General features: G+C 65.7%; 1 protein-coding gene across 1 annotated transcript; it reads left to right on the forward strand.

The window, feature by feature from the left end:
* Positions 1-5,100: 5,100 nt before the first annotated feature.
* TRPM5 (transient receptor potential cation channel subfamily M member 5) lies at positions 5,101-23,852 on the forward strand. The gene is made up of 24 exons (XM_057317221.1): positions 5,101-5,150; positions 7,759-7,885; positions 8,430-8,610; positions 9,214-9,380; positions 10,399-10,582; positions 11,672-11,736; positions 11,898-12,089; positions 12,471-12,573; positions 14,217-14,335; positions 14,688-15,218; positions 15,289-15,412; positions 15,710-15,855; positions 16,187-16,299; positions 16,515-16,607; positions 16,705-16,963; positions 17,096-17,214; positions 17,404-17,536; positions 17,639-17,813; positions 20,721-20,874; positions 21,251-21,432; positions 21,794-21,926; positions 22,489-22,561; positions 22,901-22,955; positions 23,308-23,852. The coding sequence occupies exons 1-24, from the start codon at positions 5,101-5,103 to the stop codon at positions 23,415-23,417; spliced, it is 3,588 nt and encodes a 1,195-aa protein (XP_057173204.1). The 3' UTR covers positions 23,418-23,852.
* Positions 23,853-24,541: the final 689 nt, after the last annotated feature.

Raw genomic sequence — 24,541 nt, forward strand, 5'->3', positions numbered from 1 at the left:
TGGGGGTGGGTAGAGAATGGATGAGGGCAGATGGACCACATTTCCCTCAGTTACCTGCACAAACATTACCTTTATGATGATGTTGTCCTGGACACGACCATTTAAAAATAAACCCCCCCACCAGAGCTTCTCCCCTGCTTTTTCACGGCCATGTTAATCACTCCTTTCTTTTATGTAGTTCTGGTCCATTTCATTGTTCATTGTCCGTGTCCCGCCTGACGCCGCGCAGTGTTGGCGCGTGGCCGTTGCTCAATGACTGTTTGGTGACAGAGGGAGCAGAAGGTGATGCATGGCTGGGGGAGTGGGCGGGTGCCCGGGGCCAGGAGTGGGGCGTCCACGGACCCGGCCTTCAGTAAGGCTCGCAGACCCTGGGCAAAGGAGACTTGGCTTCTTGGCCTCAGGGGCCCAGAGGACGGAGACAGAAGGGGGCAACTGAAGACTGGCCGGGCTGTGGTCCCCTGACCGGATGCCCACACCCTGGAACTCCAGCTGCACCTGCAGGGCAAGACCTGCGTGTCCACACACACACACAGACACAGACACAGACTGACACACACACAGACACACAGACACAGACTGACACACACACACACAGGCACAGACACACACAGACACACTGACACACACAGACACACAGATACACACAGACACACAGACACACTGACATGCAGACACACACACACACACAGGCACAGACACAGACTGACACACACACAGACACACAGACACACAGACACACTGACACACACAGACACACAGATACACACAGACACACACACAGACACGCACGCACACACACGCACACCCGGACCCTGCACTGGACGCTCGCCTCCCCAGAGCCCTGGGGCACGGGGCGGGGCCTGCAGTGATCCCAAGGACGCAGGGCTCTGTTCCGACCCCACAGGCCCGGCGGGTGGTGGTGTCACGAGCTCATCTCGCATGGGGCCTGGGCGCCTCCGCTGTCCAAGGAGGGTCACCCTGCACGCAGGCGCACGCACGTGCAGGAGGGACAGACTCAGAGCGCTCCGGCGTGTGCGGGAGCCCCTCCCCGGCCCAGCCCCCGTAGCGACCCCTGCTCCAACAGCCTGAGCGCTGGGCCGCCCCACAGGCTGGAGGAGGTGCTCCTTTATTTGCAGGGCTGCGTTTGACCTCCAGCACCCTCCAAGGGGTGGGCCTGTCTCTGCCTGCAGCTCCAGAAGGCTCCGGACGAGATGGCGGGAAGGAGAGGGTGAGCCTAAGCCGGACTCTGCATCTGGGGGCCTTCCCTGCATCTGGGCCAGCTCGACGCCCCCTCCCGGCGTGGACAGAGACGCTGGCGCCTGGCAGAGAGGTGGCCAACCGCAGGGGGAGCCTGTGAGGCCAGGGGCCAGAGGCCTCGCTGCCTCCCTCTGTCCCTTCCTTCGCTGTTCCCCACTCCTGGGGACGGAGGACAAGGATCCACCCAGCAGACACAGGATCCTGGGCTGAGATCCTGAAGGTCACTCAGGAGGACCCTGGCTGGGGCCGTGGGGGACGAGGGCCTCGAGGGCAGCTTCACAGCCGCGGGTCCCAGAGCGGTCAGGAGGGGTGGCTGGGTCCGCTGAGTCCTGTGGGTGGTGCTGCAGTCCGGGGAGTGCGGGGAGGCGGGTGGGAGTCTGGGCTGCTCTGCATGGGTGATCCTGAAACCCACGGAGCTCTTGGCCTCCTCTGGGGGTGCTTGGGTCGGCATGGCAGCTGTGGTCGGTGGTCCTGTCCTGCAGAGCCTGCCCTGCCCTCTCCAACTGGGAGTGGCCAGAGGGAGCACTTCTGTCCCTTCCTGTCCGAGGGTCCCTGAGTCTGAACCTCATGCAGACCTGGGGAGGCTTAGGGTTGGAGGACACCCAGGGCCAGTGGGGCCCTCTGTGGCTCGTGGCTTTTGTGGCTTTTATGCTGAGACAAAGGAGCAAAGGTGGCCAGAGGACTGCCAACCTTCCTGCAAATTAAACCCTGCGTGGCCGGTGGCAGGCGTGGGGCAGGGCTTCCTGTCCAGGCCACATGAGATGCTGGCGCCCTCCTTCCCAGGCCTCGGCTGTGCCTCTGTGGGTGTCTGGGGTTAGCCTGCGCCCCCGGGGGTTCTGCCATTCCAGGGACAGTGGCCTGGGGGCTGTCCCACTTTCTGCCAACATGGCCACTCCCCAAAGCAGGTGTCACGCAAGCACAGTGCCGTCTGTTGCGTGTGACGCTGGCCGCCCCCGGGCCGAATGTACAGTGAGGGAGGCTGGCTCGGATGTCCCTCCGGCACCGGGTCGGCCCTCCCCGCTAGGGGTGCCCCAGTCCCAGCTGAGCTCGCCCCGTCCCTGCCCCGTGGCAGCTCACGCACAGACGCAGGCCCCTGCACACTTGCTTGGTTCCCCAGCAGCTGTGGGCTGAGCCCGGGAGGCTCCAGGGGCCTCAGTGGCCCACAGCTTCAAGCAGGAAGCAGACGGACAGCAAACAAATACGTGGAAAGTCACCCCGGAGGGCCCGGTTCCCCAGATAGTAACACCAGGGAGCCAGGAAGAGAGACCCAGCAGGACCCGCGCTGGTGAGGTGGCGGCAGGGGGACAGCAGAAGGGAGATGGGGACAAGGGAGCAAAGGGGAGTCCAGATGCCTGGAGAGAGGGAGGTGGGGGATGGCCAGGAGGGGGCAGGGGCTGCAGGTTGGTTTGTGTTCTGTGCGACAAGAGGGAGCCATGGAGAGTTGTAGGCAGAAGAGGAGTGTGGCCTGGTATTGGGAGGGAGTCGCAGGGGAGGAGTGTCCAGGAGGCCGAGCTAGAGGGGCAGGACGGAAACAGATGAAGGAAGGGGGCCAAGACTGCCCTGCCCCATAGGCTGGAGAGTCTGGGGACACCCCGTCACTCCCCACATTCCCCCAACACTGGCAGGACCCCCGGCAGCTCCAGGCCCCCGGCTGCAGGGTGGGTGTGAGCCCAGGCTGGCCTTTTGGAGTTGGGGACTGGCCCAGCAGAGCCCCCAAGCCGCCCACCTTACCAGGGCTGCAGTCCAGCCCTCAGCACACACCGTCTGTACGGGGCCCTTTCAGAATCTGGTCCACAGGCCCTCAGGCCCCAAGGGCTTGCGGGTTCCACGTACCTCAGGAAACTGAGGGGCCTCAGAAAGCCCCTCTCCCCCTGGGTGGGCTCCTGGCCACGCTACAGGCAGTGCCCCAGGCCCTGATCTGAGCCCTCCAGTCCAGGGGCAAAGCTGGCCTCCAGCACCCAGACCGGCTCTGCCAGCCCTGACCCCGCATGTGGTCTTGGGGCGCCATCTGGTGGCCAATGGGCCAGACTGGAGACTCCCTGGGGTCCCAGGGGGCAGGGCCTGGATGCTGTCCCCCAGGCCCCCCGGAGCTCAGGGAATGAGGGGTTCCTGGGAGGCAGTCTGGTGAGGGGCTTACAGAAGTGTCATCCAGGCTCTGTTGTCAGGTGTGACCCACCAGTTCCCAGAAGCTGGACTACCCAGGGGCCCATTTTTCAGAGAAACTGAGGCCCTGAGTGGTTCAGGATACTCTGGGAGTGAGCCCAGGACTCGGGGATTCCCGACAGCACCGCCCCCGCCCCTACACACACACCCCAGCACTCTGTCCTGCTCTGCAAGAAGACAGTGCCCACGGTGGCTCACCTGCAGGACCGCGCGCCCCAGGACGTGGAAGACGGCGCCCACGGCGGCTCACCTGCAAGACTGCGCGCCCCGGGACATGGCCAGGTGCCTGGGCCGCACACCCCAGGGTCAGCCCTTCCTGCTGCCTGGAGAGAGAAACTGAGGTATGTCGGGTGTGACACTGACCAGTCTCAGCCCCGGGCCACCCGTGGAGGGCATGACAGCAAGCAAGGTGGCCTGGTAGCCATCCCTATAGGGGCCACCTGTGGGAATCCAGGGCGGCAGGGCCAGTTGGGCCGGAAAGGCTGGCCCTCCTCACCAGGGGCTTTGGCCACAGTAAGCCTGTGGGTCTGCCCGTGCCCCAATCAGGTGTCGCCCATGCTGGTCACGGCATTGGCTGTCCCTGTGCCGGGGTGAAGGGCGGAGAGAAGGAGGGGCATAGAGCTGGCTGACAGGCACCCCCTGCGGCGGGCAGCCTCCACTCTGCTCAAAGGCCAGAAGCTGCATGTCAGAGCACCAGGGAGAAGCCAGGCAGGTAGGTGCCCCAAGCAGCCAGCCTCCTGGGTAGGTGCTGAGGGAGGGGACGGGCACCGGCCACAGCCCTGACTCTTGTCTCAGTCACGGGGTCTGGAGCCCGGAGAGAATCCTGCCTTCCTGGGGCTGTGGAGGGATGGCCTCCCTGTGGGTGAAGCAGGGCCTTTGGGAAGGGGAGGCCCCTCTGCCCCGGGCCAGGCCAGTGCTTGGGGTGGGTCTGGGCAGGAGGGGTGGACCCGAGGCCTTGGGTCCTGGACTTTGAGGCAGCGTCTGCCCAAACCACCTGGAAAGCAGTCGGGGGCTCTAGCCGGCATCTGTCCGGGTGGGGGGCTCACCTGCATGGCCCTCTCCCGGCTCTGCGCCCTCTGTGCCTGTCCCAGGGAGACCCTCATGTGGGGGACTGAGGGGCCACCGCCTGCAGAGCTTGGTGTGGGGCTGGTGGGAGCCTTCTCGTTACTGCTCTCTCCCTGTATCTCAAGGAGGGAGAGAAGGGCCCAGAGAGTCTGAGGGGCTTGCCCAAGGTCACACAGCTGGGGGAGGAGCTGGACCGAGACCCCCTGGGGCCTGGCTGCTTGGCTGAGCCCACCCTGGGGCCACTTCCCTGATGGCCTCTGAGAAGGGGTGGCCATTTGTCCCCCAGATGACAGCCCCCAGTACCTTTGCTGCCAGGGCTGGAGATTCTGCCTCAGTTTCCCTGGTCAGGATTTGTGGGATGGGTTCCAACCAGGGGTGACATAAGATCCCACCCCCAACTTCCTTGACACCCCCATACCTCTCCAGGAACAAGGGGGCATTAAGACCCGGACAGCTGCTCATGCAAATCCCCGCCCGTTTGCATACCCTTCCCGCTGGCCCTATTTGCCTGGCCTCTGGCACCGTGCCGCCCCCAGCACCCAGCACAACGCCCAAATGCCCCCTCGGGCCACAGGCTGAAGTGTGGGGTGAGGGGTGGCAGCTGTGGTCCCAGGGATGGCGAAGCTGGTGCTCCACACTCCTGCTCAGGACCACCTGTCCCGTCAGTGAGGACAGAGCCCCGGAGTCGGAGGAGGAACCCCAGCGGCCGCCCAAGCTGTCCCCGCCAGGCCCCCTCCCCAGCCCAGGCAGCCTGAGGCTTATGGGGTTTGAGCAGGTCACTGTTGTCCAGGCCCCAAACCCCACACCCTCCCCCCCGCCCCGCCAGCTGCGCACCTCCTGCTTGCAGGGCGTGTGTCCAGATGTAGCTAGAGGTGGCCATACCGGGCAGCTGGCACGACAGGTCCCGGGCAGGGGTGAGGGCTGCTCCCAGACAGCAGCCCCGCGGTCCCCGTCCTGTCCCCACCTTCCAGTGAGCCACACACTCTCCCCGCATCGCCACCTATACTGTGGGGTGGAGGAATGTCCCCCCGAGCCTCAGGATGGGACTTATCTGGAAAAGGGAGTCTTTGCAGGTGTCATTAGTTAAGATGAGGTCACGGGGGTAGAGGAGGCCCCATCCAGCGACCGGTATCCCTGTGAGACGAGGGATATTTGGACAGAGAGACACAGAAAAGGCCACCACGGAAGGATGGAGGCAGGGGCTGGGGCCCAGGCACGCCTGGAGCCCCCAGGCACCCGGAGGGAGCGCGGCCCTGAGACACTTCAGTGTTGGACTTTTGGAGCGGGGATCACAGGGCTCTGAGCCACCTGGTCTGTGGGACTTGTTATAGGTGCCCTGGCCCGTGCCTTGTCGCCTCCTACACACACACCCAGGCCTTGTCCCCAGACGCCAGCCTCCTATTAAAAGTCAATAATCACCAGCATGGAAAGGCCACATTCAAATCCGGCCCAGGTTCCTGCTCTGGGAGGGGGAAGCCAAGAGGATTTGCATCCCACCCGCCCCGCCCCGGGGCTGTCAGCAGGAGCATCTGAGCCTGGAGGCCCAGCCAGGCCTGGATGCAGGGGGGATGGGGGGCTGGCCCTGGCCTGGGGTCTGCGGGGCACCGGCAAGGCCGCCCACCTGGGCTCCGCGGCCCTCTGGGTTGATGGCTGCAGGGGTGTCCCCCGGCGGCCTCGCACACGATCCCACGCCGTGCGTCACCTCCCTGGGCACCCGCTCTCTGAATTATGAGCAGAGGGTCCTGCCTTGCCTCTTCCAGCTTCTGGGGCTCCAGGTGGTCCTGGGCTTGGGAGCGCATGTTGCCAGCCTCTGCCTGAGCAGTCTCGTGGGCTTCTGCCCTTTTCTTAAGAGGACACCAGTCACTGGGTTAGGGGCCACCCCAACGACCTCATCTTGAGCAATCACCTTTGCAAAGAGCTTATTTCCACGGAAGGCCCCGTTCAAAGGTGCCGGGAGCTGGGACTTGGACGTGTCCTGGGGGACGCAGTGTGGAGGGCCGAGAGGATGTAGGTCCCTGTCGTGCCCGCAGGGCCCCGCCCACCACCCACCACCCACCCGTCCCCTCCTGTGTCCTGTGTACACAGGGGCCCCTCTCTAACAAACAAAGGGTGGGCTGACCAGGGAGCTGCCAGGGGAAAGGGTTTTCACCGAAGGACATGTCTGGGGGGCAGAGGGCCAGCGGGGCTGCCGTGTAAGCTGGGAAACTGGCTCAGCCGGAGGGGGTCTGCCCACAGCCTGCAGGGTGGCGGGGAGACCGGGCTTCACAGGGTGGGTGTCAAGGGGTCAGGGCTGCCCAGCTGTCCTGGGACCCAGGGCCCCTGGGCTCTGGGGAGACCCCTGTCCTGCAGGATCACTCCCCGCACCTAGTTTGCAGAGAACACTGGCTGGAGCCGGGCGGCTGGGAGATGTGGGCTGGTGGGTGGGGGAGAACCTGGGGGTGTCTGCAGCCAGGCAGGCCTTTGGGAGCCAACTCCTCGTCACCTGGGCCGGTCGTGGGCCCCCAGCCCACAGTCCCTGGCGAGTGGGGTGGGGCTGACGTGCCCAACCCGGTGGAGAGAGTCCAGGGTGCAGCGCTGGGCACTGAGCCAGGTGGTGGGCCAGGGCTGGGGCAGGAACGTGGTGGGAAGAGCCCGGGACAGGGTGCCTTCTGCCCTGGGCCTCCTGGCAAGGAGGGGTGGTCTGTCCCTCCCCCACACCCACACAGTCTTCCCCGGGACCCCCTCGGCCCCCTGCACCTGAGCTGCAGGCACTGGCCTGACCTTCTCACCTGCCAGCCCTCCGCCCCACCCAGGCACACCCAGGGTGTCCATCCCCATCCTGGGGCCACCGGGGGTGTGGGGCGGGTGGGCTACATGTCTGGAAGCCCATAAGACTTTCTGGTTTTCTAGAACACCCCCTACCAAAGCCTCTGCAGGAGTGGTGACGGGAGTGGCCGGCCCGAGGCGCCACAGGCGGGGTGAGTAGCAGGACGGGGAGCCAGGTGGAGGGGCCAAGATGACCCCCTCCCCGTCTGGGAAGGGGTGGGGTGTGGGAGGTTCTGGCACCTGAAGCCAGATTACGAAGGGAGGCCTTGCGGATGTCACAGTGGGGCTCTAGGTGGGGCTAGCTGCTGGCGAGGGCCCTGGGGCAGACTCCTGTTGGTGGCTCCCAGTCTCTCCCAGCTCAGCAGCTGGGGAGAAGGGCCTCCCTTGTGAACACGGCCCCTGGCCCCCAGCAGGGAGGGGGGCAGGGTTCGCCTCTCCTGCCCTCAGAGGTCGGCTCTGTCCCTGCAGAGAGGTCCTCATGCGGGAGGCCGGGGGCACCTGTCCTGGAGGCCCCAGGGCTGCTGGGCCGGGCTCGGGGCCCGGCCTGTGCCGGGGTGAGATCGAATTTGGAGGGTCTGGGAAGAAGCGAGGCAAGGTAAGGGGGCTGCCCTCCCTGCCACGCTGAGGCCGGGCCCCCACGCCCTGGGGGCCAACCTCCAAGCGCTTACTGCCCCTCTGAGCCCCACCTCCTGTCCGAACACGGGACATCCCGTGCCTGCTCACTCTCGGGGGCCGTGCTCACAGCCCCGTGTCGGCAGACGCGCAGAGCTGCCGGTGCCCTCTGGCCACCGCCTCCCATCCCTGCACAGCACATCCGGGACCCCTCCTCTCTGCACCCCCCCACCCACCCCATGGACAGGGAAGCAAGGCCCAGACAGGAGTCAGGGCTGCCTGGGGAATGGGCAGGTCAAGGCAGGTCCCACCCGAGCCCTGGCTTTCTACTGCCGCCCTGCCCGTAAAAGGGTGTCCGCCTCTCCCCTCGTGGGGGCAGCCCCCCATCCCCCAGGGACCAGCACCCCCATGTCCCTTGTGCCAGTGCCCCCCAGGGCCCAAGTGCCCAGCACCCCCATACCCAGTGCCCCCATGCCCAGCACCCCGCCCACCCTGCACCCTGAGGCTGCGGCCATCCTGCCCCGCAGTTCGTGAAGGTGCCCAGCGACGTGGCCCCCTCCGAGCTCTTCGACCTCCTTCTGGCCGAGTGGCACCTGCCTGCTCCCAACCTGGTGGTGTCCCTGGTGGGCGAAGAGCGGCCATTCGCTGTGAAGTCCTGGCTGCGGGATGTCCTGCGCAAGGGGTTGGTGAAGGCAGCTCAGAGCACAGGTGAGGCCCCCCTGGAGCCCCGAGCTGGGAACGCCCAAGCCCACTGGCCCGCACGGCTCCCTCCCTGCAGCGACCGAGGTCCCCCGGCTCCAGGCCTCCCTGAGCAGACCAGACGTGCAGGCGCACCCCATGGTCCTTGGTGAGACGCCCCATGCCTGTCGGTGGGCCCCCGCTGCCCCATCAGTCTCCGGCAGGGGAGTGATCTGGCTGGACCGTCAGTGGGTCGGAACCAGGTTACTGGGCTCTATGTTCAGGCCGCTGAGCCCGCAGAAAACCCAGTGCAAGGTCATGGGGCTTCCGAGCTCCCTCGCCACAGAGGGGATCCTTGGGGCAGCAAAGGAAAAGCCCGACAGACCCCATGGGGCTGGGGGCTTCATAATTTGGAGAAACCCTCCCAGGCTCCGGTCCCAGGCTCTGGTCCCTGGCCCAGACAGCAGGGTGGAGCCGTGTGGCCTGCTGTCCAGGGTGGCACCAGGGGCCCGCTCCCAGCTGACGCCCGCAGGTGGGAGAGGTGCCGTGGCTCCCATGGGCCTGGGGACCTGGGGACCTGGGCCTGCCAGCTGGCGAGGCAGGACCCGGGGGCTATGGGCACATATGCCACAGGGGCCTGGATCCTGACCAGCGCGCTCCGCGTGGGCCTCGCCCGGTACGTCGGACAGGCCGTGAGGGACCACTCACTGGCCAGCACGTCTGCCAGGGCCCGCGTGGTGGCCATCGGCCTCGCCTCGCTGGGCCGCGTCCTGCACCGTCAGCTTCTGGACAATGCCCAGGTAAGCATCTGTCTTGGTGCACCACAGCCGCTGGGCAAGGTGGACCTGAGAGGCAAGGAGGGGCCCAGGGCCCCCAAGTATCCCCCAGGGTGGGAGGGAGGTCTGCCGAGGAAGCCACCAATGCAGTCTCAAAGGCTGACTGCAGTGCCCCATCTGCCGCCCTGCCCTCCGGCAAGCATCTCCTGAGGCCCTCTGTATTCCAGGCCTGCTGTGGACACAGTAGCCCTGCCCCAGGGGCTCCCGGGCTCTGGGAGTGGGGCAGGCACCCTGCAGTGTTAAGACACTGAGGGGAATCTGTGGGAGGGGAGCAGGGAGAGGGAAGAGGGAGAGGAGGGAGGAGAGAGGAGGGGTGGGGGAGGTGAAGGGTGAGCAGGGGAGAAGGGGAGGGGGAGGAAGAGGGAAAGGAACGGGAAGAAGGGGGAGGAGGGGAAAGATGAGGAAAGGAGAGGAAGGAGAGGATGCAGAGGAGGGGAGGGGAGGGAGAGGAGGAAGGGGGAGGAGAAAGGAAAGGGGAGAGGAGAAGGGAGGAGGAGAGGGGGAGGAGAGAGAGGAAAGAAGAGGAGGGGAGGAGAAAGAAGAAAAGAAAGCAGGAGGGAGGAGGAGAGGGGGCAGAGAGAGGAGGAGGGGGAGCCCGGCATGCGACCAGCAGGTGGCAGCATTGCCTGGGAAGAGTGTGGGGAGGGGTCCGCCAGGCTCCCAGCCAGCACAGACCGACCCTCTGCCCTGGCCAGGACCAAGGCCCGGAGGGTCACCAGCAAGCCTGGGCAACCCTGGGTGAGCGGCCTCGGCTCCCAGCCCAGGGTCTGCTTAAGGCAGGGCCAGGGAGTGAGGGGAGCTTCCTGAGACCCTGGTTCTGTCTGGAGGACCCACTCCTCGCCCCACCTGCCCCTGGGCCCCTGCACCAGCTGCACAGCCCTCCCTCTGGCTGGGGGTGGGAACAGGCCCAGGCAGACCCGGCTGGCGAGGGCTGGCGAGGCCTGGCCCCGGCCTCATGCTGTGTGCGGGGGTGGGGGTCCAGGAGAACAGCCCTGTCCACTACCCCATGGACGAGGGCAGCAGCCAGGGCCCCCTCTGCTTGCTGGACAACAACCAGGCCCACTTCATCCTGGTGGAGCCTGGGCCCCCTGGGAAGGAGGACGGGCTGACGGAGCTGAGGCTGAGGCTGGAGAAGCACATCTCGGAGCAGAGAACTGGCTACGGGGGTGAGGCCTGCCCTGGGGAGGTCACGGTGGGGGGCGGTCCCGGGGGGGGGGACCTGAGGGCAGGGGCTGGACCCCCAGGGGGGCTGAAGGCACTGAGCATGCCTGAGTGTGGAGGACTGGGCTGTCAGGTGGTCTGGGATGGGAAGCTGCCAGCGGGTCGGTGGGGGTGCAGATAGGGGTGTAGCCCTGCGAGGCAGCGACATTCCCGCCAGATGGCAGAGTAGTTGCGGGTATGTTTACATGGGGCACCCCTGGCCAGAGGCTCTTTCTGTGGGCTCAGGGCTTTTGGGAAGAACGCGGATTTGCAAGTTTTGAGAAGCCTATTTCCCTCTACCAGCCATGAAGTATGGTGCCACCAGAGGGCAGTGTTACCCAAGGAATAGGTGCGCCTGCAGACGGTGGGGGGGTTGATAGATGGATTTAAGAAATACTGGTGTGTAACAAAAATTTACACACAAAACATATAAGTGCTTATAATATTTATAAGCAATATAAACTATTAACTGAGTGTCCTTTAAAAATGAAAACACAACCACGAGGTGGTACGGCGCTCTGGTTGGCGGAAGCCTGGACAGCCCGCACACCCTCATCTCTCCTCCAGATTCAATCAGGAGGCACCTGCCGGGAGGCTGGTGGCCCCTGTCTCCCCAGCACCAGCTGGCCTCACATTCCAGAGTCTGGCTTCTGGTTTATGCTTGGGGGACGAAACCGGCCAAGGCCCCCCTTTATCTCTTTGGTTTGCTCCTGGGGGCCGCCAGTGGTCTGCAGCACGGCCGGATGGGGATAGATGCTGGCACCTAATTGTGGCTGGTGTGGCCGGGGACTGAACGCTGGATTTCACCAACGTTCCTTTCTGTTGAAAAGGCCATGAGTGGCCGTAGTGGTCTCCGGGCGAAGGGGCAGGTGTGTGCGATATGCAGCCTGGAGCCCGCTCTTCACTAGAAACAGCCTCTGGGCCTGCGTTTGCCCAGAAAATGGGGGGGGGGGGGGCTGATGGTCTGAGGCCTGGGTGGCCACCCCACAGGGAGGGTGCCAGGCCCTCCACTTACCTGCACACCAGGGCAGACCTCATGGGTGCTCTGTCCACAGGCACCGGCAGCATCGAGATCCCCGTCCTCTGTCTGCTGGTCAATGGTGACCCCAGCACCCTGGAGGTAGGGCAGGGGAGGGAGGCGGGGGCCTGGTGGGAGACCCCCGGCCGGCCGCGGCTGCCTGCAGGGCCCTCCCTGGCCTGGGACAGGGCACCTCTGGCACGTGGGCTCAGGACAGTGCCCAAGCTGACGTGGGGCCCACTCTCCCCACCGTGACGCCTCAGAGGATTTCCAGGGCTGTGGAGCATGCTGCCCCGTGGCTGATCCTGGCGGGCTCAGGGGGCATTGCGGACGTGCTGGCAGCCCTGGTGAACCAGCCCCACCTCCTGGTGCCCCAGGTGGCCGAGAAGCAGTTTAAAGAGAAGTTTCCAGGAGAACATTTCTGCTGGGAGGACATCGTACACTGGACTGAGCTGGTAGGAGCCTCCTGGGGACTGCGGGATCCGAAGGCCAAGACCCCCTCCCTGTCCCACCCCTTCTCCTGGGCAGGGCTGACCCTGGGAGAAACTCCTCCTGGGCACCTTGTGCCCCCCGCCCAGGCAGAAGGGCCCAGCCTCCTCCCTCTCCCCACGAAGCCTCCACGCTGGCTCTGCCTCAGGCCCTTGGAGCAAGGGACTTCGGAGCAAGACCCCTGGGCTGGGGGTGGTGCTGCCCCGGTGCCCCGGGCAGCCGGATGGCCTGCTCTCTAGGACCCGCCTCACACGCCAAGCACCCAGCATGTGCCTCCATCCGTGCTAGGCCTGTGGTCTGCCCCCTGCCCCCAGGGCCACCTCAGGGCCTTTGTCCTGGTGTCCCAGCTGCAGAACATCACCTCCCACCCACACCTGCTCACTGTGCACGACTTCGAGCAAGAGGGCTCTGAGGAGCTGGACACCGTCATCCTTAAGGCGCTGGTGAAAGGTGAGAGCCCCGGGTGGAGGTGGGGAGGCCAGCCACTGCTTCCCGTGGCCCTGGCTCTGTGCCTGGCACGGGGCTGCTTCCCACACCCTGTCCCATCATGGCTCTCACCCTGCAGGGGCTGGCGCGTGGGGCAGGCCACTGCCCAGGTGGGATGTCGGCAGCCAGGATGCCTGGGACGGCGTCCCTCTGCTGTGTGTGTGTGTGTGTGCATGAGTGTGTGTGCCTGCGTCCGTGGGAGCACGTGTGTGTACCTTTGTGCCCGTGTGCATGAGTGTGTGTGCCTGCGTACATGTGAACACGTGTGTACCTGTGTGCACATGTGTGTGCATGAGTGTGTGCCTGCATCCATGGGATCACGTGTGCATGTACCTGTGTACCCGTGTGTGCATGAGTGTGTGTGCCTGCGTCCGTGGGAGCACGTATGCGTGTACCTGTGTGCACATGTGTGTGCATGAGTGTGTGCCTGCGTCCGTGGGAGCACGTGTGTGTACCTGTGTGCCTGTGTGTGCATGAGTGTGTGTGCCTGCATACGTGGGAGCATGTGTGTGTACCTGTGTGCCCGTGTGTGCATGAGTGTGTGTGCCTGCGTCCGTGGGAGCACGTGTACCTGTGTGCCCGTGTGTGCATGAGTGTGTGTGCCTGCATACGTGGGAGCATGTGTGCATGTACCTGTGTGCACGTGTGTGCATGAGTGTGAGTGCCTGTGTCCGTGGGAGCACATGTGTGCATGCACCTGTGTGTGTGTGTGGCCCCGCACCCATGTTTCCATCAGCACGTGTAACAATACTGGAATGACACAGAGGTGATGCAGATCCGTAAAGGTCCTGTGTTTGGCAGGTTTGACGTCTGCTGTGTTTTACTGTAATTTGAGAAACTATTTAAAGTGTCCAATCCAGGGGCTTTTAGTCCATTTGCAAGTTGTCAATCATCTGCATGGTCTAATTCCAGAACATCTTCATTGCCCCCGAAGTGGGCTGGCAGCCGTCAGGCACGCCCTGTTTCCCTGGGCCCTGGTGCCCACCGGCGTGTGGTCTGCCTGCACGGATGTGCCCGTTCGGGGCCCTTCCTCTCAGGGGGCTACAGAGCGCAGCCCGGTGTGCCTGAGGCTTGCCCAGACCGCAGCACGTGCGTGTGCCTCATTGCTCTTTAGGCTGAGGGATCCTCCATGGGGCACAAGGACCACCTTGTGTCTCTCTGTACCTCAATCGACGACCCTGGGCTGTCCTACTGTCTGGCTGTCGCTTGATATGCTTCTCATACTGGAGACCAGCCATGCCAAGGGACTGACCTTGGGGAAGCCACAGACCCAGGCCCAGAGGGGCAGTTTGGGGCTGGGATGCCCTGGAGGGAGGGAGGGAGGGAGGGAGGGAGGGGACGCTCCTCCAGACAGGCTGTCTGCTCCCTCACGCTCCGCTCACCCCTGCTCATTCTAGTCCCGGGGGCCGGTGTTTCTGTCAGGGCTCCCAGGACCGGCTCCTGGGAGTCTTACGACATTGGGAGCCTCTCACCATTATTGAGAGGGTGTGAAGCAGGCCGCAGTTCCTGGGCTGTGTACCCAGAAGACCATCGCGGGGGGGCCCTGTGCCCACTGGCTCTGTGGACCACGGGGTTCGCCCCTCACCTCCTGCCCACTCTGCCTGCAGCCTGCAAGAGCCACAGCCAGGAAGCACAGGACTACCTGGACGAGCTCAAGCTGGCCGTGGCCTGGGACCGCGTGGACATCGCCAGAAGCGAGATCTTCAATGGGGACGTGGAGTGGAAGGTGCCCACCCACCGGCCAGCTGATGCCTCCTGAGCCTCGTTTCTGGCCGACACAGGGCGAGGACCGTGTCGTGGGCCTGGGACAGAGGGTGCTCCCAGGGCCAGTGGCGGGCCCCTTCCTGCCCACCGTGGCCGAGGGGGGCGGGGAGGCCAGGGCACCTGCTGGGAGCTCCCCACGTGCGGCCCCCAGGGAGGATGGGTCTGCCCGATGCCCAGGGACTCAGGGCCCCCGGTGGTCCAGAGCCGGGTCGGAGGGTCAGGATGGGGCACAGGAGCCGGGGAGCTCCCAGTGCCCTGGCTCGCACTCACTCTGCCCGTCTCCCCCACCTGGGCGTGCCCCGTGGCGGCCCCAGTCCTGCGACCTGGAGGAGGTGATGATGGACGCGCTGGTGAGTGACAAGCCCGAGTTTGTGCGGCTCTTTGTGGACAACGGCGCCGACGTGGGGGACTTCCTGACGTACGGGCGGCTGCAGCGGCTCTACCGCTCCGCGCCCCCCAAGAGCCTGCTGTTCGACCTGCTGCAGCGCAAGCACGAGGAGGGACGGCTGACGCTGGCTGGCCTGGGTGCCCAGCAGGCCCGCGAGCCGCCCGTGGGCCCACCCGCCTTCTCCCTGCACGAGGTCTCCCGCCTGCTCAAGGACTTCCTGCACGACGCCTGCCGCGGGCTCTACCAGGAGGTGAGTGGCCGGCGGCTGGGAGGGGCTGGGCCTGGCCACCAGGAGGCTGACGGCCCCGTCCTCCAGGAACGTGCCCCGGCCAGGCGGCCCGAGGGCCGGAAGTGGCTGTTGGATCTGAGCCGCAAGAGCGAGAACCCCTGGCGGGACCTGTTCCTCTGGGCCGTGCTGCAGAACCGCCATGAGATGGCCACCTACTTCTGGGCCATGGTGCGCGGGCCCTGACTCCGGCGGGCGGGCGGGGCGGGGGAGGCCAGCCTCCTCACACCCTGCCTCCTAGGGCCAGGAAGGGGTGGCCGCTGCTCTGGCCGCCTGCAAGATCGTCAGAGAGATGGCGCACCTGCAGACGGGGGCGGAGGTGCGCCGCACCGCGAGCGAGGCCAAGTACGAGCAGCTGGCCCTGGGTGAGCTCCGGCTGGCGGTCAGCCGACGCACGCGGCGGGGCCGGGGTCACCTCAGAGGCTCCTCCTGGGGGGAAGGTGGACCCTAACATTCTAACAGAGGGACAGATGGGTCCTTGGGCACACACGGGGTCTTGCTGCCGGTCGGTCGGGGCATGTGGGGTGACGACAGGGGAGGGAGGGGCAGGGCAGGCGGGGACGGTCAGTGTCCCCACGGGGAGCTGGGCGCGGCTCAGGGCATAGGCATGAGGATGGCGGGGGCCCGGCGGTGCGGGTGCCAGCGGCCGGTGTCGCGGGCAGGCCTCTTCTCTGAGTGCTACAGCAACAGTGAGGACCGCGCGTTCGCCCTGCTGGTGCGCAGGAACCGCTCCTGGAGCAGGACCACCTGCCTGCACCTGGCCACCGAGGCCGATGCCAAGGCCTTCTTCGCCCACGACGGGGTGCAGGTGACAGTCTGGCTTCCCCTGCCTCCACCCTCCAAGTCCTGGCCACGCCGGGCAGGGGGCACAGGAGGGACGTTCAGCTCCTGGAAGCGGCTGCCTGGCTTCCTTCTCGCTGCCCCCGGCCAGCCCTTTGTCCGCCTCGGGTCTCAGCAGAGGGGACGTCTCCTCAGCTCAGCCCTCCCGCACCCCAAACCCGGCCTCCCCCTGTGAAGGGTCTTCCCCGCGGGGATGCAGGGTGAGGCTTCGGCTGAGCCCGGGAGGGGACACCTGGTGCCGGGCACAGTGTGGGCAAAGGTGTGGGGGTGGGAGGCCAGCAGTGGCGCCTTTATTTCAGGCTTTCCTGACCAAGATCTGGTGGGGGGACATGGCGTCGGGCACGCCCATCCTGCGGCTGCCGTGTGCCTTCCTCTGCCCGGCCCTCATCTACACCAACCTCATCACCTTCAGGTGCGCTGGGTGCGGGCGCTGCCAGCTTGCCAGCCGCGGGGGGCCCTGGGCCCCGCGGGTGCTGCCGGTGGCGCGTCCCCACTGTCCCCCACGTGCAGCACCTGTGTGGGCCCCGCTGTGCACAGACCCTCCCCACATCCCTCCTCGGCGCGCTGGGCGCTTCCTCTGCTGGCCAGTGCCCTGCACACGGGGCCTGAGATCCCCTGTGCTTGCAGTGAGGAGGCCCCACCAAGGACGGGCCCCGAGGGCCTGCAGGAGCTGGACAGCCTGGACACGGAGAAGGGCCTGCTCTGCAGCCCGGGCAGCGGGTGAGGGCCGTGGGGTGGGCTGGCCGGGGGGCGGCACTCACTCCGTGGGGCGCCCGGCCGCCACCTCACCGCCGACTGTGGTCTCCTTGTGCTGCAGGCCGGACGAGTTGTCCGAGGCAGCGAGGGCTCGGGGCGACCGAGGGCCGCACGCCGTCTTCCTGCTCACGCGCTGGCGAATGTTCTGGGGCGCGCCCGTGACCGTGTTCCTGGGGAACGTGCTCATGTACTTTGCGTTCCTCTTCCTGTTCGCCTACGTCCTGTTGGTGGACTTCAGGCCACCTCCTCAGGGGCCGTCTGGGGCTGAGGTCACCCTCTACTTCTGGGTCTTCACGCTGGTGCTGGAAGAGATCCGGCAGGTCAGTGGTGGGCTGAGCCCACGAAGCCCTGATCCCAGCTCCAGGCTGAGCCCGGATCCCCGTCGACCCCGGCCTGGGGTGGGCAGGGCTGTCTCCGGTGAGCTGTCAGCGGACGGTCTGCCCCTCTGCCAGGGATTCTTCAGGGACGAGGACACGCATCTGGTGAAGAAGTTTGCACTCTACGTGGAGGATAACTGGAACAAGTGTGACATGACGGCCATCTTCCTGTTCGTTGTCGGAGTCACCTGCAGGTCTGTGGGGCCCAGAGGCCTGACGGGAGCCCCCTCAGTCGGGCCGGTGGGTGGGGCCACCTGCAGGACGAAGCCACGAAAGGCCTCGGAAATTCCGGCTTCTCTCTGGCACCCGCGCTGTGCGTCTGCAGGAAGCTCCTTCCCCTCTCTGGGCACGAGCAGCCCATCCAACCCAGCGCCCTCCCCCAGGATGGAGCCCTCCGTGTTTGAGGCGGGCCGCACAGTCCTTGCCGTGGACTTCATGGTGTTCACGCTCCGGCTCATCCACATCTTCGCCATCCACAAGCAGCTGGGCCCCAAGATCATCATTGTGGAGCGCATGGTGAGCCCCGGCCGCAGCTGGGCCTGCCCTGGCCCCCGGCGGCGGGTGAGATAGCGTCCCGAACCGGGCGACCGCTCACACTCTCTGCTCTTCCCCCTGGAGATGAAGGACGTCTTTTTCTTCCTCTTCTTCCTGAGTGTGTGGCTTGTGGCCTACGGCGTGACCACACAGGCGCTGCTGCACCCCCACGACGGGCGCCTGGAGTGGGTCTTCCGCCGCGTGCTCTACCGGCCCTACCTGCAGATCTTCGGGCAAATCCCTCTGGACGAGATCGATGGTTAGCACACAGCCGGGGGGGGGGGGGGCTGGAAGCAGGACACCCCACCAGAGTGCAGCCAGGTGGGGTCCAGTCTACAAAGTCTCCTTTTACAACCCTTTCAGGGCCACGTGAGGCCCCAGCCAGGAGCTAGCTGAGATGCGGCTGGCCCCCAGGCCCTACAGCCCAGGGGCCGCTCCAGGCTGATTTCTGTTGGTCACAGGGACCTAAGACTCTGGGCGCCAGGCTAGGAACAAATGAGAGGAGGCCGCAGAGTGGACAGGAGCCAGCATCTGCCCTGGATGGGCTCCGCCACAGCAGGCACTGCAGGCTCAGGCAGGGGCCGTCCCAGTCCATCCCTAACCGACCCATGTGCTGATGCCTCTGCCCTCCTGGGCAGTCCTGCTGGACAGTGGGCCTCCCTGTCCCCCACCATCTGCCAGAGGCTCCGCACCAGGCCCTGGGCCCGCCTGCTGGCAAGGCCCCTCGGCCGTGGGGCAGTTCCTGACAGCGCCCTTGCTGCTTCCGGGGACACACCACAGTGTGTGCGCCTTGCCTACTGTCAAATGTGCGCAGCCTGTCAGGGGCTGTAGGTGTCTCCAGCTGGCCCTTGTGTGGGCTGAGGTCTGGTGGGGGTTCCAAGAATTTCCAAGGACAGTGGGTACAGTGCGGGAGGCAGAGCCATTTCACTGTGGGGGGCTGGGTGGTGACAGGTGCAGGGGAGCCCTGGGGTGGGGGACAGGGACACCTGTGCAGGCCCTGGAGATGGCTGGGATTCGGTGAGGAGGAGGAGGAGAAGGAACTAGCCCCTAAGGGAAGGTGTGCCAGTGCCAGGGGCCCGTGTGAGGGCCCTGGGAGGGGCCATTCTCTTAGGCCGGTGCAGGACTGGGGCCACCTGGGGCCCAGGGCAGTCAGGAGCGCCCTAGGTCTAAGGCCCAACCCCGACCACTGATGCCAGTGAGGCGCGGTCAGCATGCCAGCCACACACATGAGGATTTGTCAGTGGGGTGAGAGCAAGAGTGATGAGAACACAGGCTGCCAGGATGGGAACGGTACCACCACCATGGAAATCAGCCCACTGGGGTGCTCTGCAGGCACGTTTTCTCGGCCTGTTTGTGTGGCCTGCCCCCCGTGACTCCTCGGTGTTTGCCCACCCACACTGTTTCAGGCCCTTAGTTTCAGCAGACCCTGCCTCCCTTCACATATGGCCCCTGGCCGCCCTGTCCTGCAGTGCCCTTGGGAGGCGGGGAGTGCCGGGTCACTTGGAGGGCCACATCTCGGGCCAGCCAGCCCCAGCCACACGCTGGAGGAGGGGGGATAGTGGTGTGTGGTGGGGTCACGGCCCCTGCTCCCCAGAAGCCCAGGGCTACCCGAGGACGGCAGATGGAGTGCAGGCCTCCCCGAGGGGGTCCCAGCCCCCTGGCTGCCTCAGGTGGGCCGATGCTGGAGCACCAAGCCCACAATCAGGGCCAGGCCTGGGCCGGCCCTTCCCCTCCTGGGGCTGGGCTTCCTGTCTGCTCAGGCCTCTGGGTAACCCCGCCACGGGGGGGGGGCAGGGCTGGGCTGAGTCACTAACATGCAGCCTGTGGGCCTGGGGCCCAGAGGGCCACCCTGTACACCCTGTCCCTGCGCTCCAGGCGGGAAGCCCTGGGGCTGACTTCAGTCTGGCTTCAGCCCCAGGGACAATTTAATTTCCAGCCTGGCCTGGTGGCACCTTTGAGAGTCATGGGGGTCTCACTGCTCTGGAGCCTGGGCGCGGGGGGAGAGAGGAGGGTCGTGAATCAGCCCCGAGTAGACCCACGGGCCAGGGTGGGGAGGCCGCTGCTCGCCCACACCCTTCCGCACACTCAGCAGCTCACCGTGGGCGGCCTGGCACAAAAAGTCACTCGGGAAATTAGGAGAGGAGCTCCCTCAAAGAGGGAGACACGGACACGTGAAAACAGGCCCTGCCAGCCTGACACGCGTGCACAGCGTGGGGACACAGGTACACACACTTAGAGACCAAGGCCGCCAGTGTCACCTGGACCCACAGCAGAGACCCAGAGAGGCAGCCGTGGCGACAGTCCAGTGCTCAGGCATGGGCAGCAACCACACGGGCACGCGGGCGCACGCACATATGCGACCTGTGCAGGTGGGCAGACGCGGCCACGAGCCCCCTCCTGAGGAAGATGTGGCAAGCACCCAGGGCAGCCGTGGTCTGTGCACTCATGCTCTGCTCCTTCCTCCCACGCCTCCTGTCCCATGAGCGTGGGGGTGCTAGCTGGGGAGGGGCCGGAGCTGTGATCCTCGGGCCTCCCAGGGCACACTTGCCCTGGGCGCAGAGCTCAGCCTGCTCCCAGATCGCGTACTCATTCCCACTGCCCAGAGAATGTTCTGTGAGCTGGCATGGCCCAGAGATGCTCTGTGTCCACAGTGCCTGTAGTTCAGGGTCAAGGGCGGTGTGGCCAGATGAGGTTTGAAAATGGTGCAGATTTGCCTCCCCTCACTGGGTGCCATGTGACAGGCCTTAGCGTTATAAAGGCCCTGACAAGTCCTGCGAGGGGAGACAGGGTCACCCCTCACCTAGACCAGCTCTCTCCAAACCAGCTTTGAGCACAGCCTTTGGCAGTGGGGAGTCCTCTGTGCCCCATCCCCCAAATGGCCTTGGCTCTGTGTCCAGAACCCGGGGCCCTGGCTGTGAGTGCAGGTGGGAGGAGGTGGGAAGTGGGACCAGTGCCCCCAGGCTGACCGTCCCCCTGGTTTGCTGGGACCGTGGTGTCCTAATACAGGAACTTTCAGGGCTAAGCCAGGCAATCCCCAGCCAACCAGGGTAGTTGGGCCACCTGGCCAGTGCCCTCCACCCCTGGGTGGCCTCAACCCGAGGATGAGGCTCTCAAGACCGGAGGGTGTCGGTCCGAGGCAGCCCCCACCGTGCCACTTGTGTTTCAGAAGCCCGCGTGAACTGCTCCCTGCACCCCTTGCTGCAGGAGGACTCCCCCTCCTGCCCCAACCTCTACGCCAACTGGCTGGTCATCCTCCTGCTGGTCACCTTCCTGCTGGTCACCAATGTACTGCTCATGAACCTGCTGATCGCCATGTTCAGGTGGCCCGTGCGCCCCCCGCTCCCTCCACGTGCGGGGCCCCAGGGACACCAGTGCCCAGCCCTCCAGGCCTGGGGCTGCAGGGGCCACTGCACCCCCGGAGGGGCTGGGGCCTGGACCGTGGGCCGAAGGAGGGCGGGGCCTCGACGAGGCGGTGCGGTCAATGACGGGTGTGGGGATGGGCGGCTCCCAGGACAGGTTTGCACCGGGCAGCCTGGGCTTGTCCAGGGGAGCAGAGGGCACGGGGAGACTCCACGTGAGCGGAGACGATCGCAGGAGAGGGGGGCTCTGGGAGTGGCATGAGGCCGTAGGAGGGACCCGGACGGGAGGACCCGGGGGGCCCATGTGTGCTCCGCCGCCCACACGCCGGCCCCACAGCTACACGTTCCAGGTGGTGCAGGGCAACGCCGACATGTTCTGGAAGTTTCAGCGGTACCACCTCATCGTGGAGTACCACGAGCGCCCCGCCCTGGCGCCGCCCTTCATCCTGCTCAGCCACCTGAGCCTGATGCTCAAGAGGGTCTTCCGGAAGGGGGCCGAGCAGAAGCGAGTGCACCTGGGTGAGCCCGCAGGGCTGGATGTGGGCTGGCAGCCCCAGACCCCCCCACACACGGAGGGGGAAGGGCGACGTGCCGGGAGGGCAGGCACGCAGAGGCCTGGGTCCCCCCCAGCCCCCCACCAAGGACTCCGGGTCGGGCGCTGTCCAGGCCCCGAGCAGCCAGCACAGGCTGAGCCCATCGCCTTCCTCCCCCTCACACCCCGGGCCCGTCTGCAGCGATGTGGAGGGCGGGGGGCGGGCCCCGTGGGGGCCGGGGCTTCTGTGGCCAGGTGCCACACGGGGCTTGCCCTGGCACCCCCCCACCCCCCCGCACCAAGGCCGGCCTGGCTCCAGCCAAGCCTGTGGCGGCCTGGTCTTCCCAGAGAGAGACTTGCCGGAGCCCCTGGACCAGAAGATGGTCACCTGGGAGGCGGTTCAGAAGGAGAACTACCTGAGCAGGCTGGAGAAGCAGAGGAAGGACAGCCAGGAGGAGGTGCTGCGAAAAACCGCCCACAGGTGCGCAGGGGCTGTGAGGGGGGGCCCCAGAGCCCCCGGCCTGGAGACCAGGGCTGTGTCCCCCGTGGGCCACCAAGAGGGGCTGGCAGAGCTGGCGAAGGGCCTGCGGAGGGAAGGCTGGAGCCTGAGTGGGGCGCCAGAGGTTGTGAGATCCCCTCCGGGACCTGGGGCACCATCAGTGCCGGGCAGCGGACTGCCTTAAAGCCAGGTGTGGCCCCCGCCTGCCAGTCACAGTTCTGAGCTGGGGAGGCTGAAGCTGAGAGGGGCAGAAGGACCGATACAGGTGGTGTCCTCTTTGCTCTGGATCCCCCCAAAATGGTCCATCCCAGTGGTCCCTTCAGGCCCACAGCTCCTGTCTGCCCTTGTCCCCCGCTCTTGCTGACAGTCACTCCACCCCATCGAGCTCCCACGGAGGACAGAAGGGCTCTGTACCCAGATCTGGGGATGATGGGAAAGGGCAGACACCCCACACCTCCCCAAAGGGCCTGGGTGGCTGGGGACAGGGGAGGATGGGGAGGCTGCCCGGACGCGAGCACACCGTGCCCACCGGTTTCCACTGCAGGGTGGACTCCGTAGCCCAGCATCTCGGGGGGCTGAAAGAGCAAGAAAAGCGCATCAAGCGTTTGGAGTCGCAGGTAGGCAGGTGGACCACGCGCTCTTCTGACGGGGGCCCTCACCCAGCCCTGCGCCCCAACATCCAAGCTCACGGGCCCACACGCAGGCCTGGGCTCAGCAGGAAGGCAGGGCAGGGTGAGGCCCTGGGGGGCGCAGTACCTGTACCTACCCCCACAAGTGACTTCAGGGACAGCGTGCTCTCCCCGGAGGGGGTCCTGCCCTTCAGACCCCCTCACTGTCCACTCTCCACACCTGGAACCTCGCCCTCATGCCCACTCCCTCAAGCACAGCCACGGGAGGGGAGGGTCACGGGGTGGCAGGGACCCTGGGGCTTCCCTGGACGCCTCTCCCTCCTCCAGATCAACTACTGTGCGGTGCTCCTGTCCTCCATGGCCCAGAGCAGCTCCTCCTGCAGTAAGTGTGTGTCCAGGGAAGACAGAGCCAAGGGAGGGGTTACAGGCTGGCCTGGGGACACGCGGAGGACTGTGGCAGGGCGCCCAGTCATCTGCCTTCCTGGCCTGGGAGGGGACTGGCCCAGGCCTCCGATGGCCCTTGGCTGGCAATGGTCTTTAGGGTGGGGCAAGTGCCCTCTGCGGATGCCCTCCACCTCAGCCAGGCTGAGAGCGGGCCGCTCGATTAGCCCTCCTAGACACCATCCCCGGCCCCTCCCGGCCAGGCTGCCACGTCCCGTGCTTGTGCGCCCCTCCCTCTCCCCTGGGCCAGCCCCACCGGCCCCAGCTGCAGCTGAGGGGTCTCCCTTCCGCAGCAGACTCCCAGACCCTGAAAGACAGACACGAGCAAGCCTCTGCTCGCCACCAAAGCGGCGCAGACAGCAGCAAGCATCCCGAGGCTGGCCGGCTGCTCTCAGACACCTGAGCCACGTGGACTGTCCACACACGGGGCCCACCTCCCAGCATCCTGATCACAATGGACAGGCAGGGACACGGCTCTTAGCTGGCCATCCCAGCCCCGCAGACACACCAAGCTTCCCCCACCTCTGGTGGCGCCCTCAGTGGGCTGTGGTTCTAGTGGCCTTGCCCTGCCTGATGCCTTCCCCAGGACCTCTCTCCACGAGGAAGCACGGTGGTGTACGGTGGGCCCTCTCCAGACAGGTGGGGGCCCATGGGTGCCCATCCACAACTGCCCAGCCTGGGCCGAAGCACCTCGTCTGGTGGGCAACAGTTTGGGGCCTCTATCTGTCTCCTACCCAACCTGTGTCACCTGTTAAAACTCATTTTGTGGAAACATGAGCGGCTAGAACTTCTGCCCTTTAAGACCTGGACCCGGGTGTTAACTACGCACGTTAGTTGCCAGCCCCACATACCCTCACCTGCTCACACAGCAAGTGCTGGACTAGCCATGGCCCCAGGACATGGCCCCGAGAGGACCCACCTCTGCCCCACGGCTACTTTCTCCTAGAGAGCACACCCACACCAAGTCAGTAAAGACCATGGGGCAGTGAGCCAGGTTACCTGCCCGTGGGACGCGGGTCCAGGCTCCTGCGGTGGCCCTAGCTAGGGTGAGTGGCTAGCCACATTGGTCCTGCCTTCCCCTGGGGGCCTGGGGCTGGGACAGCAGGCTGGCCAGGCTCTGCTATGTCTTGCCACCAGGCACAGGGGTGACATGCTTGTCCCGCTCTGCCTTCCCTGACACCTCCAGGGGTTCATGTTCCTTCCCCCGCTGTTGGGCCTGGCCACACGAGCAGTGCCCCTGCGCACAGCTCAGCTGATCTGGCGATGTGGTCCCAGGACACTGGCCATCATTACACACGGCCCAGGCAGGCCAGAGCCAAGGGGCAAGAATGGCCAGGGCTGGGGAAGGCCCCTGCCCCCACTCACATTCTGGCCTCTTAGAGACCCATTTCATCAGCATTCCTTGCCCCAAGCCCTGTTGGAGGCATATGCTGGACAGCTGGGATTGTGAGCTCACCCCTGGTGAGGTGCCCAGGGCCTTCTCTACCTCTTGCTCTAGACCAAGATGGACGGCTGATAGACCCAGAC

The sequence above is a fragment of the Ursus arctos genome, unplaced genomic scaffold (assembly GCF_023065955.2).
Source record: "Ursus arctos isolate Adak ecotype North America unplaced genomic scaffold, UrsArc2.0 scaffold_23, whole genome shotgun sequence".
In the NCBI taxonomy this organism is placed as follows: Eukaryota; Metazoa; Chordata; class Mammalia; order Carnivora; family Ursidae; genus Ursus; species Ursus arctos.